This window comes from Athene cunicularia (assembly GCF_003259725.1).
Source record: "Athene cunicularia isolate RWA chromosome 2 unlocalized genomic scaffold, athCun1 chr2_part1, whole genome shotgun sequence".
NCBI lineage: Eukaryota > Metazoa > Chordata > Aves > Strigiformes > Strigidae > Athene > Athene cunicularia.
In genome coordinates, this window is record NW_020799095.1 from 97,120,509 (window position 1) to 97,135,203 (window position 14,695).

General features: G+C 36.5%; 1 protein-coding gene across 2 annotated transcripts in view; it reads left to right on the forward strand.

Annotated features, from left to right (window-relative positions):
* Positions 1–14,492, forward strand: part of CEP76 (centrosomal protein 76) — a 30,129-nt gene extending 15,637 nt beyond the window's left edge. Inside the window, exons 4-14 of one of the 2 annotated variants that reach the window (XM_026843570.1) lie at positions 676–831; positions 1,171–1,252; positions 1,620–1,844; positions 2,914–3,099; positions 4,908–5,005; positions 5,683–5,811; positions 8,485–8,676; positions 11,135–11,301; positions 12,229–12,562; positions 13,668–13,885; positions 14,352–14,492. In XM_026843570.1, coding sequence (XP_026699371.1) covers positions 676–831; positions 1,171–1,252; positions 1,620–1,844; positions 2,914–3,099; positions 4,908–5,005; positions 5,683–5,811; positions 8,485–8,676; positions 11,135–11,301; positions 12,229–12,562; positions 13,668–13,885; positions 14,352–14,490 — 1,926 coding nt within the window. In that variant the 3' untranslated portion in view covers positions 14,491–14,492. Of the gene's footprint in view, positions 1–675; positions 832–1,170; positions 1,253–1,619; positions 1,845–2,913; positions 3,100–4,907; positions 5,006–5,682; positions 5,812–8,484; positions 8,677–11,134; positions 11,302–12,228; positions 12,563–13,667; positions 13,886–14,351 lie in introns of those variants that run through there. The other variant, XM_026843571.1, reaches the window with a different exon arrangement.
* Positions 14,493–14,695: the final 203 nt, after the last annotated feature.

A 14,695-nucleotide genomic window follows, 5' to 3' on the forward strand; every position in this document is an offset into this window, starting at 1 on the left:
TTTTTTTTTTTTTTTTTTATTTTTTTTTTAATTCCCCCCCCCCTTTTGGTTTTTTTGCTGCCTTTTGAGCGAGGTTCTTGGGCTGGCTCTTGAACTGATGGGCAGATGAATGTTTTAATTTATATCTCGCAAGTATTTCAAGTCCCAGTGCACTGGCCTTAACCTCCTTCCAGTGTGAGAAACAGCTTTACAAATTCATGCTGAGATGAAAGACAGAAATTTCCTGACTTTCCTTTGAGCATAGAGGAAGCTTGCAATGGAGATTTGCTACTTTTGTGCCTTACCTACAAGTATATAAAGGTGCACTTTTACCCTTAAAAAATAAGAAACTGTTATTGTAGGTTTGAATTTTGAGGGAGGCGAGAATTTAAAGCAGTGGCCATTTTCTAATTGATGGATTCACAGACCTATTTGTAAGGAGGGAAGTGCAAGGCAGGGGATGCTGTCAAGAGCAGTGAAAATGCTCATGACTGGTATGCTCATGACTTTTTTAACTGGTAGAGCTGCTTTGGTTGAGATACTGTGACTTATTTGATTAGTTCTGAAAGGATTAGTACTTTGGTGTAGTTATTTTTGTGTTCCTAGGAGAATATCTTTAGTCTTACAGAGTGTTAGTGATAACTGCTACCATACAAAGAGCTTGTATTTGTAGCATAATAGTAAATGTTCTTTCAGATGGATGTGCATGGCAAGATCAGAGAAGTTCTTGCTGAGACTATACGTGAAGAGTTAGCACCTGAGCATCAGCAGTTATCCACAGAAGATCTGATAAAAGCCTTAAGACAACGAGGAATCATTGATGATGTTATGAAGGAACTTAAATTTGTAACTGTAAGTAGCTTTTGAAGAGTGAAAATATTTTTGCTTATTCCTCTTACTGACTCGGTGTTTTGACAAATTGAAAATGCACTACTTCTGGAGGTGTGTAATGGCTTTGCTGATTTGTGACATATAAGGAGTAGAACAGCTTAATGCACATGCTAAAATTGGTTTGATGATAATACTACACTGAAAGTATTTGTTCAGTTTCATTACATCTTAAGTACTAGAAGGGAGCATACCTGGGGAATGGCATTCAGTTGAAATGGAGGATTTTTTAATTTTTAGAGGACTGTGGTAGGAACACTGTTGCATCCCTTGATGCCTTAAAAGTCTTAATTGTAATTCCAGGATGTGAATGAGAAGGTGAGGACTTCTGCTCCAAAACCATCAACACATTTTGTTGACAGAGAACCACCAGTTTTGGAAAAAAGTATGTTGCTTGTTTATTTTAATATTTGGATCATAGTTTTGAGCGAAATCTGAAGGCTCTGATTTTTGAACTCTGAACTAGTAATCCAGTATGAACTGTCATGAAGGTAGATGTTTTTCCTGCTTATCTACAGGGAGTAAATTAATGTAAGCAGCAGAAATTAGTGTTGCATAAAATGTGACTTTTTAAAAAAATGTGATTTATTTTACATTAAGATAACTTCCATACATTTTAAAATGGCTTTCTCCTAAATACTTTTTTTAAAGTTTGGGTTTATTTTTTCTGTTCTCCTGTTAGTTAACTGATATTTCACATTCTTTCTAAGATCAGTTTGTAGTCTGTTCATTTTTATTGCTACGCTTTACAGCTAACATTGACCCAACACGGAGGTATCTTTACCTTCAGGTTTTGGGTGGAAAAGCTTTTCTGGAACATCTTCAGGAACCGGAGCCTCTGCCTGGCCAAATCTGTTCTACTTTCACTCTGTGTTTACATTTTCGAAACCAGCGCTTCCGTTCTAAACCCGTACCCTGTGCCTGTGAGCCAGATTTTCATGATGGTTTTTTACTTGAAGTACACAAGGATAGCCTAGGTAAGGAATATTGTGGGTTTAAAGCTATTGGCGTTTTTTTATGACTTCAGAGTTTCTGTGAAATATGTTTGATATTATTTAGTGGCTTTTTTTTCCTATTTTTTCTAAGGAAACTTATTACTTTATTAGGTTGTTTCACTTGTAGATCTTTCTCTACTTTTGCCTCTTCTTTTCCTCTTTTTCCACTCTAAAATAACTTCTGAATTTGACCAACTTTATCCACCACTGACAGTGAGATGATGGTTGTCAGAGATGGTAAGAGATATGAAGGTGGCTGTGATTTTCATGAACTTAGTGCTGACAAGTGAAGAAGGGAAATGTAAATTTGTTGCCATATGGAAGGAAAAACTTCAGTGTGAGTTCTGTCTGCCCACCAGTTTGCGAACACCTGCAGTCGAGTCAGTCACCCACAACCTGTGTTAATGTTCTTCTGTTGGTAACCAGGGAACATGGTAGGATCTAAGTGTGTTACAGAAAAGCTTCTGGATATTGTCTGAATCCTGTAGAAATCCAAGGTAGTTTATGGAATATCAGTGAATGGAGAGAAAGCCAGAGTTACTGCATTTGGACTTGGGGAAGGGAGTGAATGAATATGCCACAAAGTCAAAGAAAAACAGATTTAGTTAATTCTGCTGCTCATGGAGCGAATTATATCATAAGGTCAATCTTAACTACAGAGAAAGTTGTTACTTATATACTGATGTATAGTAAGTTGACTTGACACATTCCATGTTAAGGAAAGAACGTTTTTCAATTGCTTTTAGTTAATGATGCTTTAATATTCTTTATTAAATGCTAATTCCATTTTACTCTTTATGCAGTTGAACCAGTTACATTGGACCACTGAACTAGAGAAATCTTTTTATCTGCTCTTTAAATTTACTGGAATCTTTCTGTAGTTCTGTCCTAAATGGAGTTTGATTTTAAGATGGAATCATTGCTTACATTTCTGGATGCAAGATTTTTCTTAAAATGCAATGTTTGCAATGAATGTAAATGCATACATTTTAATTTTGAAGAAGACTTATGTTAATATTCTTGCTATCTTATCTTGGTTTAATAATGGCAGGTGATAGAAGTAAGATGATGGATGCAACCACTATGTTATCTATATGTGATCCAGTGCATATCGTTCTGATCAAAACAGACACATTTGGTGAGACAACACTAGTAGCATCCTATTTCTTGGAGTGGCGATCTGTCTTGGCTGCAGAGAATGGCATAACAAATGTGGCTGTCGAACTCCTGGGTGTAGGTAAGGATGAATAAGGTTGTAATGATGACTTAAAAAATTGGGTACTGAGCTTGCTTATAAGCTTAAAGCAGTATTTATGGTGTAGTTTAATTTTAGTTCAACTCATAAATTACTAGAAGGTATCTTTAGAGAATGTGTAGGAGACTAATGGTCCAATTTTTTCATTACCAAAATACTAAACCTGTATTCCAGAGCCTGTGTAATAATGACCCCATGTCTGGAAACTCCCACTGTTGATTTTCTGCAAAATCTGGATGAGTTATCAAAAACAAACCAACCAAACAAAAACCATTCATCTCCAGGAATATATCAGACCGGTGCACTGAAGAGGAAAATCTAGTTTGTGCCCCTTTCATAGCAAACTGTCAACTGCTAGAGATCGTCATCTCTGCTGTGGTGCCATTTATTCCAGTAGTGGGAAGCATGTTTTCTGACAGAAGGGATGAACAGCTTTGTTTAGGTGCTTAGCAGTTAGTATACATGTGTATTTTTGTGTATCACTTGTCCCCACTCCCGTTTTTACCAGTTCCAACATAAGTTTTTAGGATATTATGATTTAGTGGATACAAGTTAGCTCTAGGACTTGGCCTATCATGACTTCTTACACTAGCTGTCCCAGTTGGTCGAGTTGAGCTGCTGAGTCGAGTATTCTTTATCGCAGTTTCTCTACCTGTTAGGTAGCTGAGCAGTCCTTGATAGTTTTAAAAGAGATGAAATTATACCTTCAAAATATTTTGAAGATTAAATATACTACTTAAGTTATTCCTGATTGTTATCGCTATTGCCTGCCTTTTTGGCAGAGGGATGATTTGGTGCAGTGTTTTAGATAACGAAAGCATACCTAGTAAGCTTAAACGCTGACACTGGCAAAACGTAGTGAGCTAAATAGTGAGCTATATATGGGTTTGGATAGTCTCTCAGATGGAGAGCTTTTTATTTGTAATGGCTTGGAAATGCATGACAGTTGAGTTTAATACTCAAATGGGTGATGGGAGGAGTTAAACCTAATTATCATTAGCTTTTGTCTAAGTCTTAAAGTATCAATCCAGTAAATTCAGTGCTTGTTCTCTTCTTTTGTCATTGTACAAATTATATCAAGAACATCAAAGCCTGCTACATTCTCAGATAAATACACAATAAATACACAATGTGAAGCTTCTGTTGCTTGTATTGCTTATAATCCTATCTCTCTATTGTTCTGTAATGCTTCTTGTTCTTATATAGTTCTAAATTTTCAGTGTTATGCAAAAACATTAACTTTGTGGGATTTTGTGGTTTGTTTGTTGTTTTGGGTTTTTTAAAAGTTGATTAATCTATTTGTATAGCACTCTAGGTCCTTCATCATTAACTGTATCTTAGGGATGGTGAACTTTACTTATGTCCTCATTAACTGTATTTTAGGGAAGGTGAACTTCACTTATGTCCAACTACGTAAAGTTGAGCTACCTGTGTAATCAGTAGGAATAGGCACTTTTACAGGGTGTGACTCTCCTGCCCTATTTTAGATGTCTATTCTAGATGTTTCTAGAATGCTGTTCCATCTCATACATCCTGGTACTGGCTGCAAAAAGGCCCTTTGATAATTATCTCAGATCTAGATGTCTGTTTTTTTTGGCCAGATTATGCTTTCTTACCACCTCATGTGAGTTTGAAATTTAAATGAAGATTCTTATTTTGCATCTGTTTAAAGACATTTAATTATTTTTTGTGATTATATAGCTAACAGTAATTATCTGCTCCTGCTTGACTGAAATGTCCTAAGTAAATTGAATTTGAGAGAACTGATCAAAATTAATTTTGGTTCACAGGCACAGAATCAAAAGTTTCTGTTGGTGTTTTAAACGTCAGGCTGGAAATGTATCCACAGCTTAGTAAGATGCTGTCTCCAGAAGTAACTAATACCCAAGTAAGTAATATCTGGGGGGGCTGACTTATTCTGATTGGCAGGGGTAGGGGGAAGGGAAGCTCAGTACAGAATTATGTGTAGATATTGAGTGCTGTGGGCTTTTGAATGTTCAGTACTTCTTTTTTTCCATTAAATTTAAATGCAGTTACTTTTTTTTTAAAACTATTTATACTGAACATTACTTTATTTGAAATACTACTTTAGTAGTTTTCCTGATTACTTACATCAAAACTTTAAGAAGTAAGAGATGTGATATACCTAATTTTCTTTGTATAGTATATGTTTTTTCTTGCTCTCTTTCCCATTTGAAACAGTAATTTCAAATTAGCTATTCTGCCTGGAAAGCCAGTAAATTTGAGCCTGAAGGTGCATGCAGATATTCTGCACATGAGAAGCTGAGCAATCCTTCTGTACAGAGGTGCATTGCTTAAGATGAACACTACAGTCAAGTTTGTTGTATGAGCCTACAAACAAGAAATGTAACTTGAGGTTTTTGTTCATTGGATTTTCATTTAAAAATACTATTTTTCAGCATTTGCGTGATACGCTTTAAATAGTAAGTTTTATTTTGCATATGCCAGGATTTGGTGTTAATGTACTTACCATGTATGGTGGTTTTTTTTTTTTCTGTTTGGAATTAATGCATATGTGATTGGTTATGTTTTTCATACCTGCAGTTTGCTCTGGAACATCAGAAAACAGCAGAAAAAGAACGGTTATTTCTTGTATATGCTAAACAATGGTGGAGAGAATACCTACAGATTAGACCTACGCACAATGTAAGGCTAGTAAAGATTTTCGCACAGGTTGGTAAATTTTACAAACAGATGATTCCTTTCTTCAAGTCATTTTTAAATTTTTTGATATATTTTGAAGTTTATGTGTATATAGAATCTGTATAGATTTATGACGTTACATTCAGGTCAGGGCTACGTGTGATGTATCATGCAAAAAATGAAATTTGTAAGGATTTAACTTATGTTTGTACTGAATCAGCTTAATAGCATGATGCAGACAGAAGGGTTGCTCCAGCCACCTCTGATGTATGAGGTGATAAAGCCTGTTTAGTCTTTTCCTTGAATACTCACAAATACCAAAGATCTGTGCAGATCAAACAAAAATTTCAAACAAATTTTACACCAGATAAAACAATTAGAAAAAAATGCACTTACTAGGTCTACTAGAACAGATCCACACAATATTTGATCTCTCTGTGTTCATATAACAACCTGTCAGGTTAATGTCACACGATAGCTACGGACACAATTATTGTAGGCTAAAATAATAAATTACTATGTCAGTTACTTCTTGGTAACTGTCTCTCAATAAAAGGAATGGTATGATCCTTGCGTTTTCTGTGCTATGAATTTAGCTTGTGTAGTAGCAATTTTCCTAACAGATAATGTGCAGTAACTTATCATCTCAGAGTAACGTGAAGCCATCTGTGACTACTCTTGTGACTACTCTTTCTCGTCAGTGAAGTAACAACTTCCATTCTGGCTGTACCGTGAGTGTGTTCAGTAGTGATGTGAACTTCCAAAACTCAGCCAGCAGCTGAGGCCCCTTCCCCAGTCAGCCACTCACTCCACCCCAGCAGAATGGGTGAGAGAATATAAAGGGCAAGAATGAGGAAAAACTCATGGGTAGAGATGAAGATGGTTTAGTAAGTGAAGAAAAGAAATAAAGGAAGTGTGGGAATAAAGCAATGTAAAGACAATCACTCGCCCCATCCCACCAGGAGGCTGATGCCCAGCTAGTCTCCAAGCAGGGGCGAGTTTAGAAAAAGTCTGTTCCATACACCCCCAACAGTATTATTGTTGAATGTGACACTCCGTGGCATGGAATATCCCTTTGGTTAGTTCAGGTCAGCTGTCCCGGCTGTGTCCCCTCCCAGCCTTTTGTCTACCCCAAACCTATTCCATGTAGGGTCAGAATGAGAAACAGAGAGAGCCTTGACACTGTGCAAGCACTGTTCAGCAACAGCTAAAGCACTGCTGTGTTACCAACACTGTTTTGGTCCCAAATCTAAAACACAGCACCATAGGGACTGCTATTAAGAAAATTAACTCCATTACAACCAGACCCAGTACAAAGGCTTAAGGGTTTCAGGGCAGGGTATATAGAGAACCAAATATATAATTAAATAGGGAATTCTAGAACTTGGGAGTTTGGCTGGGGACATGATGTAAGAATGGACTTGTCCTATTTTGAGAATAAAGCAGTGTATGAATTAATGGTATTCTGTTTTCTGCACCTGGAAAGCTACAGCAGGATTGGGAGGAAGGTTGGAGGAAGAAGGGTTTGTGGATAGGATTAGAGAACTAAGTTCTCTACAGACCAGTACAGAAACTGGCAGCCTTCAGAATGCTATAGGAACTAGACCCCCTGCTAGTTCAGTACCTATAGAGAGTTTATCTTGAGTCTCCCACTGGCCGTAGCAAATATTAGTAAAACTGACTGGGAACAGAAATTAGATTATCACATTTGTTTGACAGTTATCATCCAGTTTTATATGCCTAATGCAGAAGCATAAGTTCCATATATAAAGCTATATTAAATAATGAATCCTGCCTGTGATTTTTTTGATTGCTTTCAAGCTGTGAAATAATGAAAATTATTCAGGATTCTAGTCATCTTCAAATAGATGCTGCTTTTCATACACCAACTTGTTGGAAAAGCATGACAAAACCTTAATGGGGGCAATATGTGACAACAGTAAAAATATGAAACTATCATTTCCTGAAGCTGCAGAGATTTAAAAGGCTTTGATCCCTTTTTAAAATAAATGAACATAAAAGTACCAATTTAGCCCAGTGAGGTAGAGTTCTATACTTCTTGAAATAGTTTTAATAGCTGATAACCGTAGTATTTACCAGCAGCATGTAATAAACCAGACCTTTTTCCAGTCATCTTATTTTTTCATTTTTCCAAGAAATTAGAAATTCTTATTATATTCTTAATTTATATAAATCTAGTTACTTTGTTGTGAGTAAATTTTACTGGTTTGATGACAAGAGTATTTAAATTCAGAAGCACAAAAACACCTTTTAAAGTCTAAAATCAGTTGCTGAATGTTTAATGTTTTTTGGGGGGTGTTATTTTTGGGGTTTGTTGTGGGTTTGGGGGGGGATTTGTTTTCATCTGTTTTTTTGCTGGATGATGATGTGGAAATCGATAGTGGGTGGAGCATGAACAGTTCCTCACCCATTGCAGCCTGTGCTGCTCCAGGTGTTTGAATATCTAGTCTGGAATGTCCTACAAGTGACAGAGCCAGCAGAAAAATCTAACTGTAATGTCTCTAAATGAGTTGTCTTAATGGTCTTGTGTCTTAATTCTAGAAGTATTTTTGTGTCTTAATATTTTTGAGTGATACCTATTTCAGGGAGAGTAAATCCCATTGCATAAAAGCAGTTGTAAGTTGAGAGGAATTTTTAGTGATACCTACATGGCTGGCAAATAACTATATTTTATATGTTCAGGATGAAAATGGAGTAAACCATCCAGTATGTTCATATATCAGACCACTTCGAGCAGGCCGGTTACTAGACACACCTAGACAAGCAGCAAGATTTGTCAGTGTCCTGGGTTATGAAAGAGCTCCTGTCATCGGAGGAGGTGGTGGCAAACAAGAACAGTGGTGCACGCTTCTTGCCTTTTTATGTAGAAACAAGGTATGAGAAAATAGTCCTTGTGTGGCACAATAGAGTTGGTGTCATATTCTAACTGAAGTCAGTAATTTAAAACAGGCTGCAAATACTTGATTAAATCAAATTTGGAGAATTCTGTTACAATAATTTGTTTAATATCTTGTCATGGTTTAACCCCAGTCAGCAACTAAGCCCCACACAGCTGCTCACTTACTCCCCTCCTGCATTGGGATAGGGGGATAGATCAGAAGAGTGAAAATGAGAAAACTTGTGGGCTGAAATAAAGACAATTTAACAGGTGAAGCAAAAGCCATGCATGCAAGCAAAGCAAAACGAGGAATTCATTCACCACTTCCCATTGGCAGGCAGGTGTTCAGCCATCTCCAGGGAAGCAGGGCTTCATCATGCAAAATGATGACTTGGGAAGACAAATGCCATCACTCTAAACATCCCTCCTTCTTCCTGCAGCTTTGTATGCTGAGCGTGATGTCATGTGGTCTGGGATACCCCTTTGGTCAGTTGGGGTCAGCTGTCCCATCTGTGTCCCCTCCCAACTTCTTGTGCACCCCCAGCCTGCTCACTGGTGGAGTGGGGTGAGGAGTGGAAAAGGCCTTGACTCTGTGTAAGCACTGCTCAGCAGTAACGAAAACATCCCTGTTATCACTGTTTTCAGCACAAATACAAAACACAGCCCCATACTAGCTACTGTGAAGAAAATTAACTCTATTCCAGTCAAGACCAGCACAGATCTTTTCAAAGAGAAACAGATGCTTAATAGTAGACAAGACGGCTTTGGAACAGACTTCCTTTACTGCTGTTGTTGAGGACCATTTGTCAATACCTGTGTTTGACAATGAGCTTGCTTTTCTTCATTTTTTTTCTGAGATCCCATGTAATTATTTAATGAATCCCTGCTGGTGTGCTGGACACTAGTTTAAATTTTGGACCAATCCAGGAAGAGTTGAAAAAGTCTCTTTTGAAAAACTGGTTTTTTAGATGGGCTAAAACTTACTGACAGTCTTTACATTCCATTTTTGCAAGATAGGGATTTTTCACTAAAAGTTTTAGCCTAGTTCTTGGTGATCTGACACTTGCATCATATGACTACAGTAAATGAAACCAACTGTAACTTGTTCTGGATTATAGCTCTTCTGTTGTATGAATTAAAGGAGTAGTGGTCCCTTTTAATATCTCTTTGGAGTGGTTGATGCTTTTCATTGACACTGAGATACTTCTGCGTTAAAAATAATGTCACTGATGTATTAAAATGATGTGTTCTTGGCAGCAGGAGCTGTATCCCAGTTTTTAGATGTTTTTGAAAGATCACAGAGAACAAGCATTAGCTGTTGTCTCTGAATATTGCATCATGTGTAGGTACCATATAAAGCCACCACTGGCTACCCGCTGGCTTTCAGATGGTGATGATGATAGCGGCTTTGAGTTTGAGGACTGTTGTGTTTGGAGGCACAGAGAAAGGCAGAAGTGGAATGCTGTATAGAAAGTAGCTGAATTTAGCCCCTGAGACACCAGCTGGACCATTATTATTTTTCTTTTTGAAAGTGGTATGACATTATTAAATGAACACCACAGAATTTGTTTAAACCACCTTTTCTGCATAGTTCCCTTGTACATTATGGTAGGGGAAGATCTGTTAATCTGTGTAATGAACAGATAGATCTAAGAACCCTGAATTTTACATTTTCAACATTCTGAACAGTTTTTGACTGAAGAGCCTTATTCTTCTGAGTGGTGTGTTTTGTACTATGAAGTCTTCTTTGCATGAGGAATTTTTGCTCTCACTTTACAGCTAACACTTGTAAAGAATTTGAGACAAAGAATATTAGACATCACTTTGGAAATTGTTTTCTCTGAATTATCAATGGTAGTATTGTATTTATGAAAGAAATGTTTTTCTGACTCAAGGGAAAAGCAGCTACACATGACTTTCAGCTAGTTTATAATTAGATCTGTGGGAGAGGTTGTTTTATCTTTGTTTAATTTCTGAACCTTGACAACACATTCAAAGCAGTGAAATAACAGTAGAATTACATTTTATTAGGTGACTACATTTCCTGTATGAAAATACTGTGTAATTTCTAGTCTTACCTTAGGTATTTGCCTTCTGTAAGTTTTTAGGTTTAATTAGAATATTGTCTTTGTCTTCACAGGTTTTGGGTTACTTGAAGGTATCTTTATAATCATAAGAAATGTTTTCCAGTATTAGTTATCACTATATTTGAATCAAAAATATAAATAGCCTATCCTTAGAAAGTATTACTAATGTTAACTGATTTATTCTATTGCAGAAAAGTAAAACTTACCAAGTTTAAACCTTAAAATCCTGACTTCTGAAATGTGTTTTAGGAAACAGAAGGGAAACATGACTTATTAAATAATGGTTAGAGAAGTATCACCCTTTTCTTTCTTTAAGACTTTATTCATGCCTGATAATCAAACCAACTTACTGATGTTTACTGTCTAGGGTGACTGTGAAGATCATGCTAATCTGCTGTGCAGTCTTCTTCTTGGGTTTGGATTGGAGGCCTTTGTGTGTGTTGGAACGAAAGCAAAAGGAGTCCCTCACACATGGGTAATGACTTGTGGAACTGATGGAACAGTTACTTTTTGGGAGAGCTTAACAGGACATAGGTGAGGAAAAGAAGTGTAAGAAAAGTGAACTATGTATATTGAGGTTTGAATGGGATATTTTTGCTGTTGCTTTTTTGTTTTTTATCTTTACACCCCATCATGTAACTGTCATGTAATCCAGGTGACTTTTGTCTTTGAATCTTTTTTCTGTGTATTGCTTTTGGAAAATAACTGGTTCAGTGTGAAGTATTTCAATAGTCTGTAATATAGTTTATATATAGTTCAGTCTGTAATATAGTTCATTTGCTTTAATACTGTATAGTAATTGGTTTGTGTCTTATGACAGCTGATTGCTATTGGTTCTGTTGCTGCCATCATTTGTAAAGAAGGAGATGAAATCTCATGAGTGTTTAGGAAACCCTTTTTTTTTTTTTCTTATTTCATCTGTGAAATCAGTGTTACATTACTTTTTTCCCCTGCAGAAATCTCTGCAGGTTCTCTGAGATTCTCTCTCACTTGAGTCATTTTAGAAAGTCACATGTAGTTGTTCTGTATTCCAAAGCTTCTGGAACCTGTTATATCCAGTACTGAAAATACACAAACAGTGGCAAACCAGAATTGCTTATCCTGTGATTAGCATTCAAAGATGGATTTCTCCAAATGTGATGAATAGTGGCAAAACCGTGTGGGCATGTTGTTATAATTGCAAAATTTAATTGCTGTTGATTATCTGCTTCATTAATCAGCTTATTTTTCTATATCTAAAGAAAAAAGTGATGTATTGTTTCAGTGTATGTTATGCCTCCAAAATGCATATAATTACTTTTCTGTAAATAAATGAATGCCATTTTGAGGGGGGGAAAAAAAAAGTTAACAAACTTGGCTTATATATTTAAAGGAGAAATGTTTTATATCTGTCCCATTTAAATATTTTTATCTTGCCTTGAAATAAGGTGTATTAATAAGAAATTGAATGTTTTTGGTTAGGTACATCCACAGACCTATCAACCCTGATGACCCTCCACTAGTTGAACAACCCAAGCCACTGTATCCTTATCGCACAATCGGTTGTATCTTCAACCATCAAAAGTTCTTTGGAAATTGTCAGCCCTCTGATGCTGTGGAGGTCTGTGTGTTTGACCTGCATGATGAATCTAAATGGAAACCCATGAGTGGAGAAGCAATAAAATCTGTATGTCCCCCTGGAACAACATCTTCAGTTCCCCCTTTTCCTCCTCTGTGTGCTTCCCCGATAGATGCTGCGATAACGAGCAATGAGATAGAATTGCAGATGAGACTACTGGTGTCTGAACACAGAAAGGTAATACCGCTTAGATTGTCATTGATCTGTTGCGGTAATGAAGGCGCATGTTTTGCTTGTTTTGGATAGGCATTTGTTTGCTCACATAAGCATGTCTTTGCAGTGTGTTTTCCATCAGCTTTTGCAGAAATGTGGTATGTGAAAAGTGAAATAACTGAAAAATTGTTTGGAAAGATTATATTGAGCTAATTTAGATGTCATGATTATTATGTGCAATGGTGATTTGTAAAAGTGGTCTGTAAAAGAGGTAGGAAGATCAAATCTGATTGTTAATAAGCTTTGCCTATCCATCACAAATGGTTTTGGTCCCTAGATAAAAGCATGATTTCAGCTTACTCTGCTTTACAAAGAAGGTATTTCTAGAAGTTAGTTTCATCGGTATTTCTAGAAGTTAGTTTCATCCTTTATCAGGGTTTTTCAAATACATAATGTGCCAGGTAGTATTCTTCCTGTGTTGGATACGAAAGAGATGATATTTTAAAACCCCTGTTAGCTGATGTCTGGTTTTAATGGTGTTTTATGGTGGTTTTCATTTTTGTCTCCCCACACAAAGCTCAACCTTTGGGGTGGCAAGTAATTCCAGACTTTGAGTCTCATACAATGTTGAATACACATGTGGTAGATTTTTCTACTTCTTTGCATTTGTGGGATGATAGGAAGGTGCATGTACATGTGTATGTGTTTTGGGTAACTGTTGTGCACTGTTTTTTTCAGAAGTGGGTTTCCATGAGGGACATTAGAAAAACATGACATAAATCTTAGTTAATCTTTCCGATATTTTTGCTGTGCATTATGCACTCTCTTTTTACACTTCACGGAGAGATACTGTAGCTGAAACGTCTCATTTCAACTCTGATGGTCTTTGTTTTAGTCTAGTAGTCTAACTTCATTCCTTGCTAAATGTTTGATAGTTGGTTGGTGGTGTTTGATTCTTCCAGTTGGTGTGTGAGTCAATATACAAATCTTACTGCTTCATGGGTTCGCTTCCATTAACTACAAATTAAAGATTGTCATGGATTTATTCGAATCTATACAATATACAAGCTTAGTCATATCCTAATGTTCATTCTGCACGGTTGTCATCATTCTGTGACTTGCCTCACAGGATCTTGGCCTTTCTACTGTTTGGGATGACCATCTGTCCTATCTGTTGTCACCAGCATTAGCAGCCTATGAGCTTGAACGTACAACAAGTATTTCAGCAGGAAATGAAGAGTTTCAAGATGCTGTAAGAAGAGCAGTACCTGATGGTCACACATTTAAAGGGTTTCCTATCCATTTTGTGTACAGAAATGCCAGGAGAGCATTTGCCACGTGTCTTCGGTAAGTTTAAATGTAAAGAGATATAGATGTTAAACCCAAATAGCAATACTTGTGAATTGCAACTCATCTTTTCATTAATGAAATTTAAAGAAAATTAATTTCCTTAAATTAGAACTGGAAGAAGAGTTGTATGGTACATGTGTAATGGGTCACGGGGTACAGAGCTTTTATGTTATGTTGGTGAGCTCAGTGATATAATAGTGGGTTAAATTAAAGAACATGGGTTAAATTAAAGAACAATTTAATTTCTCTGCACTTGTTAAAAATTATTAGTGGTGGTCTCGTTTTCCTTCAAGGCAACAGCCCCTGCACTAGAGAACAGTATTATTATTTGTAATGACAGACTCATGACACTCACTGTTGTTTAAGTGTTAGTCACATTTTAAAAAAATGCACATACGTAATTGTAAATTTTAATAATAGCTTAGTAATATCTGTTGCTCTTGTTTTTCTTTTTGTCATGTAGGTCTCCTTTTTGTGAAGAAATAATCTGCTGTAGGGGAGACCAAGTACGACTCGCAGTTCGTGTACGAGTGTTTACATACCCTGAATCTGCATGTGCTGTTTGGATCATGTTTGCTTGTAAATACCGCTCTGTCCTTTAAAACCAAACAAACAAACCAACCCCCCACAAATGCAAATAATTTCTTCCTTTTTAGATCTGCAAAATGATGTATGTGTGTATAAAATTATGCAATTAAAAACTGATAGTGTATTTTATATGAATGCTGGTGGCTTTTAACAGCACTGTGTATTGAAGAGGATGTGTACACAGTAATGATTGTATTTGTAAAGAGAATTTATTCTTTT